General features: G+C 63.2%; 1 protein-coding gene across 1 annotated transcript; it reads right to left on the minus strand.

The window, feature by feature from the left end:
• Positions 1 to 1,276: 1,276 nt before the first annotated feature.
• FOXF1 (forkhead box F1) lies at positions 1,277 to 4,159 on the minus strand. The gene is made up of 2 exons (XM_041400794.1): positions 2,990 to 4,159; positions 1,277 to 1,437 (listed from the first exon to the last, which is right to left on the minus strand). The coding sequence occupies exons 1-2, from the start codon at positions 4,047 to 4,049 to the stop codon at positions 1,277 to 1,279; spliced, it is 1,221 nt and encodes a 406-aa protein (XP_041256728.1). The 5' UTR covers positions 4,050 to 4,159.
• Between the last annotated feature and the right edge of the window lie 1,401 nt (positions 4,160 to 5,560).

The following is a 5,560-nucleotide window of genomic DNA, read 5'->3' on the forward strand; positions in this document are numbered from 1 at the left end:
GGTGAAAAAACCCTAAAAAGTCGATTTTGAGTCTGTGCCGGGATGGGGAATTACTGCCCGAGGGTTTGCAGGGCTGGACTCCTCATTAATTAAGCTTAATTACACCGCATGCTCGTTTATTTGCTGCTCATACAATCGTGAAGCCCATGTACAAATAACATACAGGTTTTATTTCGGGATTTTTTTTTTTCTTTGGGGACAAAACGTACACAAAAAAAAAAAAAAAAAAGGCGAAAAAATCAAAAACAAAACAAACCCACATAATTACAATTTTATACAGTGCAGAAAGAATTAAAATAGGTGTCACCGAACTGTACAACGTCAAGGTGGAAAAAAAAATAGAGAGGGGAGGGAGGGGAATAATCCTTCATTATATATATATTTCTATAAAAACATATGGAGGATTGTCTTTACACAGAGACCACGGTCGCTTGCAAATTTACAAAGGTTAACTAAAAAAACTCAAATCTATATGGCAAATATTGCCAACAGAGATTCCCCGATTTAATACTGATCAACTGAGACTATTCGTGTCTCGATTATTAGCAACAACAACAACAAAAAAAGAAGAATTGTAGAATAAATAACAGGATGAGCATGGCTGTCTCTTTCCAAAGTGCCTTGTTCTCTCTGCATAGGGTCTGATCCTGCAGTCTTTATGCAGGCAAAAAAAAACCAAAATTCATAGTTCCAAAAAATCCCTCTGAGAGATTTTTTTGCCCGCTGGGTGTTGGCCGGCAAGAAAAAAAAAAAAAAAAAAAAAAAAAAAAAAAAAAAGGAAGGAAAATAGGAAAATAAATTTTTTTAAGTATTTTTCCGGGCTCGAAGTGAGATGGCACCGAGGGGATTTGAGTTCGGGGTCTTTTCCAGCCCCCGCAGCCCGAGCCGGTGGCATCGCTCACCGCCAACTCCCAAACTGAGTTTGCAATTTCTTTTTTTTTTTTTTTTTGAAAGAAGCATCAAAACCTCATTTGGCAAAGCCTCACCCCAAACTCGCAGCCGGGGCTTTCGGCACGGCCGGGGGGGCTGCTTTTGCTTTCTCCTCCATCCCTCCCCGAGCAGAAGAAGGCACAGACGCTGCGGGCTCGACGCTCAGCTCGCTCCCGGGGCCGCACTCCGCTCTTCTCCCGCCGCTTCCCGGAGCTCCGGTCCGTCCCTGCTGCCCGAAGCCAGGCTGGGACGTGGGACATGGGACGTGGGACATGGGACACCCCCCTGGCACCCCGAGCGTCCTGGGGGATGCTCAGCCCCAGGAGCGGGGTTTGTCCGGCCCGGCTCACATAACGCACGGCTTGATGTCCTGGTATGTCACTTGTTGGTGGTAATAGGAGCCGCTGCCCGCTGAATGCATGGAGGAGGAGGCCATGGCGTTGAAAGAGAAGACGAATTCCTTTCTGTCGCACATGCTCGGAGACTGCGAGTGATACCGCGGGATGCCTGCGGGACGGGGGAGACACGGTCAGCAGCGCCAAGAGGTTCAGCAGGGAAGGGTGAAAAACTCGGCATGGGGTTGAAAAAAAAAAAAATCCCAAGGACCCAACCCGCACGGCCCGCTCCGAGCGCGGATTTTGGGCTGTTTTGGTACATCGCGGGTGCGGGCAGGTGCGGCAGAGAGTCCCTGCCCGGCCCGAGGGCACTGCGAGGACAAGGGATTTGCGTTGGGTTTAGGGGTTTGTTTTGTTTTGTTTTGTTTTGTTTCAACACTTCGATTTATTTTCTTTCGCCCCGGCTGATTTTCCCATCACCTCGGCCCGTGCGGAAAATCCGCCGGGCAGCTCCGGGAGGAGGCCGGGGCCGAGAGCCGCCGGGAGCGGGGCTATTCCCACCGCTCCTGCCGCCACCTCGGCATGGAAAAGCGCCCCGGGAATTGGGGGTGCGCTGGGCAGGGGGTGCCCTGCCCCGGAGCGCTCCCGCCGCTCCTTTGGGTGATAATCAGAGCGTTTCGGTGAAGGCCGCGCACGGGCCCGGCGGCTCCTCGGGGCGGATTCCCAGCTCCGTGTTCCAGAGGCCCTGGATGCGCTGAGCTCCGGGAAGTGCCCCGGGGCAGGAGGGTGCCCGTGGTGGGCACTGCCCCAGCCCGGCCGGGACTGGGCTCTGCCCGGGTTCTGCAGCTCCGGCCCGGCCCGGCTGATGCTTTTCCCCCGTTTCGCTTTGTGGTCTTGGCCCATTTGTTCTCTGCTTTCAAAGCCGTTCCTGTCAAGCCCGTCCCGCTCCCCAGAAGGCCCGGGGTGATGGGCAGGGACCCCCAAATCTGCCCCATCACCGCCCATGGCTCCGGGGCTCCCCACAGCCACAGCACCCCGAGGGGAATTTGGGCAGCAAAGCGAAACCCAGCCCTGGCCTCGTCCCTTCCGAGGCCTCTTCCCGGCCAAACACCATCTCCACTCCAAGACCCAGGGCAAATGCAGCCCCGACAGCTCCAGGGACGAGACCGAGCAGGGGTTTTGGGGCGCGGGAGGATTTGGGGGGTCCGGCCCGCCGGCTTCGGCTTGGGCGGCGGATGGAGGAAGGTGATGGGCCTGGAAAACACGGCCTTGAGACGTGTGAAAAACACAGCTGACGGCGGGGAAGGGGCTGGGATGGCACGGGGTGGGATGGCGCGGGTGGCGGACCACCCCATGGGGAATTCCTGCCTTTTCCCTCCAAGTGCCCATGGAGGTGGGAGAGCCCAAGGGAGCATTCCCGGCCTCTCCTTCCCGCAGCTCCCCGCTGCCTCAGCCCACCGGCCTTAGGCCTGGGGCGGCCCTGGACGTGAAGCAGCCGCCGGGAGGAGCGGAGCCCCGGCCCGGCAGAGCCCCGACGGGCGCCCGGCTGCCCCCGGGAAAGGAAGCGAGGGCAAAGCATCTTCCGCTCGGAACCAGCATTAAAACCGCCCAGAAGCGGGATCCCAGCCGGCAGCGGCACCGCCGGGATCCAGGCGGGGCCCGCAACCCCGGCCGGCCCCCGTGACCGCGGTCGCGGATGCGCCCCACGCGTGGCCGCGCCTTACCTTGGAGGTCGGCGGTGTTGTGGCTGTTCTGGTGCAGGTAGGGCTGGTCCAGGGAGTGCGTGGAGAGGCTGGAGGAGAGCGGGTTTGCCGTGGGGTTGCAGGGCGACAGGGGCTGCTGCTTGATGTAGGACGCGCCGGTGTTGAGGGCCGCCGAGGCGCTGGGCGCCCACGCCGAGGCCGAGCTGGAGTAAACCGAGTGCGGCTCCATCACGCCGCCGGCGGGGAGCAACGGGGATGCGGGCACGGAGCTGTCGTGGTGCGGGTATTCCCCGGCCGAGGAGCCGGTGCAGCCGCCCATGTAGGTGTGCCCACCGTTGGCGGGCAGGTGGGGCACGGAGTGTCCCGCCAGGCCCATCCCCTCCACGTTGCTGGACAAATGCCCGTTCATCATGCCCAAGCCCCCTTCGAGGGACAGGCTGTTGGGAGGGCAGGAGAGCCCGCCGGCCGAGCCCTGGAAGCCGTAGCTGTCGGGGAGGTGGTTGAAGCTGAGCCCGTTCATCATGCTGTACATGGGCTTCAGCGCCTGGCATTTCCTCCGGAACCCGCGGGGCCGGCGGCGGAACGAGCCCTCCTCGAACATGAACTCGCTGGCCGGGTCGATGGTCCAGTAGTGACCCTTGCCCGGGCGGCCCAGGCCCTTGGGCAGCTTGATGAAGCACTCGTTGAGCGAGAGGTTGTGGCGCACCGAGTTTTTCCAGCCCTGGTAGGAGCCTCGGAAGAAAGGGAAGCGGCTCTGCAAGAACTGGTAGATCTCGCTGAGGGTCAGGCGTTTGGAGGGAGAGCTCTGGATAGCCATGACGATGAGGGCGATGTAGGAATAAGGCGGCTTCTCCGGCCGCCGGATCCCAGCGTTCGTCTTCTTCGCCTTGGGGCCGCCGCTGCCCGGGGCCCCGCCGCTGCCCGGGGCGCTGCCGGCCGCGCCGCCGGTCCCCGCGGAGGCGGCGTCCATGGCCGAGCTCTGCGGCTGCTTCTCAGCCAGGGAGGACATGGGGCCGTAGCTGCTCTGCACCGGAGGAGGAGGGGGCTGAGAGGACAGAGCCTGCTGCGCTTCTGCAGTCATCTACGGCCAGCTCCGCGGCGGCCAGCCCCAGCCCCGGCCCTCCTCCGCCGCCCCCCCAGCGCCCCCGCAAAAGGCCGCGCTGCTGGGGGCTCGCCGCCACTCACCCACCGCCCTCCCTCCGGCGTCCTCCCGGCCCCCCGGCGGCTTCGCTTTCCACCGGGAGACTTCACCCCTCCGTGGATAAACAAATGGAAGCGACGACACCCCCCACCCCCCCNGAGGGTCGGGGGGGCCCGCAGGGAGGCGGGATGGGGGGGCGGGTGGAAGCGGGCTGAGCTCGGCTGCTGCGAGAGAGGAGCCGGGGCCGCCGCCCGCGCCTGCCCCGCTGCCCCTCGCCGCGCCGGGCTCCCGGAGCCGCCGCCGTCCCCTTCGGAGGCTTTAGCTGGGCTGGCGCTGCCGCTGCTGCGGGGAGCTGCTTCCCATCGCGGTGGCTGTCGAGTCTGCCCCCGGCCCCGCCGCTCGCCTTCTACTTTATCTCTCGCAGCGGCGTCTGCCGCTCCTTGACAGACGTAAGCGCGGAGCGGAGATCCCCGCCCCGAGCCGCTCCCCCCCGCCCTCCCGGGCGGCCCCTCCGCCCCCCCGTGCCGGCCCCCTCCGCCCCCGCCCCCCCCGCCCTCCCGGGCGGCCCCTCCGCCGCCCCGTGCCGGCCCCCTCCGCCGCCGCTCCCCGCTGGTGGGCAGCTTTTAAAGAGCCCTTTCCACGCCGCCCTGCCCCACCCGGGGGGGCTGCACGCCGCGCCCCTGCCCGCCGCGGAGGGCACCGCGCGTGTATCTCGGCGTGCCTGTGTGATTTATGCCACGCGTGACCGCGACGCGCCGTGCGGCTCCTCCATCCCCTCCCTGCCTCCTTCCCAGCCCTGCAAAGCACGGGATGGGCCCCACGGGCTGTGGAAGGGCTGCGGGCAGCGCGGAGGTTCCGCGAGTGGCGTGGGGCAGGGCGGCGCTGCCCGGCCTCGGGCTCCGCGCTGCGCGCAGCTTCACCCACTTCAAACCCCCTCTTCGTGCGCTCTTTTTAAGCTCGGCGGGCCCGGGCAGGATGTTTATACTGCGCAATGTAAACACGGGCTCGGGGGTGCTTTAATAAAAAGAAATCGGCGAAAACTCCCGCTGCCTCGCGAAATGCCCTTTTCTGCCTCCGCCGCCGCTCCCGGGCCCGGAACGGGCTTCGGACCCCTCGGCTGCTCCGAGGCTGCTTTAGGGATGAGGGTGGGTTCGTTTGTTTTGGGTTGTTTGGGGTTTTTTTTCAGGGGGGTGTGTATAAATCTGTGCTGGAGTTTGGCGGCTCCGTGCCCGGAGTTTGACGCTCAGCTCCGGCGGTGCCACGGGCACACGCGGCGGGTGGGGGGCAGGAGAATAAACAGCCAGAGGGGTAGAGACCCCCCTTTTCTCATTCACCTCTCCCCCCAAAATCCGCCTCTTTGAGCACCGTGCCGCCGGCAGAGCTGTCACTCGAGGTAAGTCGCTTGAAACCTTTGTCACCTTGTCGCGGCCCGCGCGTGGAGAGCTGCACGG

This window comes from Onychostruthus taczanowskii, unplaced genomic scaffold (assembly GCF_017590055.1).
Source record: "Onychostruthus taczanowskii isolate IOZ18803 unplaced genomic scaffold, ASM1759005v1 scaffold18, whole genome shotgun sequence".
Classification (NCBI taxonomy): Eukaryota; Metazoa; Chordata; class Aves; order Passeriformes; family Passeridae; genus Onychostruthus; species Onychostruthus taczanowskii.

Coding starts and splice junctions, on each gene's coding strand:
- FOXF1 (XM_041400794.1), bottom strand. CDS start 4,049: ATGACTGCAGAAGCGCAGCAGGCTCTGTCCTCTCAGCCCCCTCCTCCT. Junction 1,438..2,989: donor CAACACCGCCGACCTCCAAG/GTAAGGCGCGGC, acceptor CCCGTCCCGCAG/GCATCCCGCGGTATCACTCG.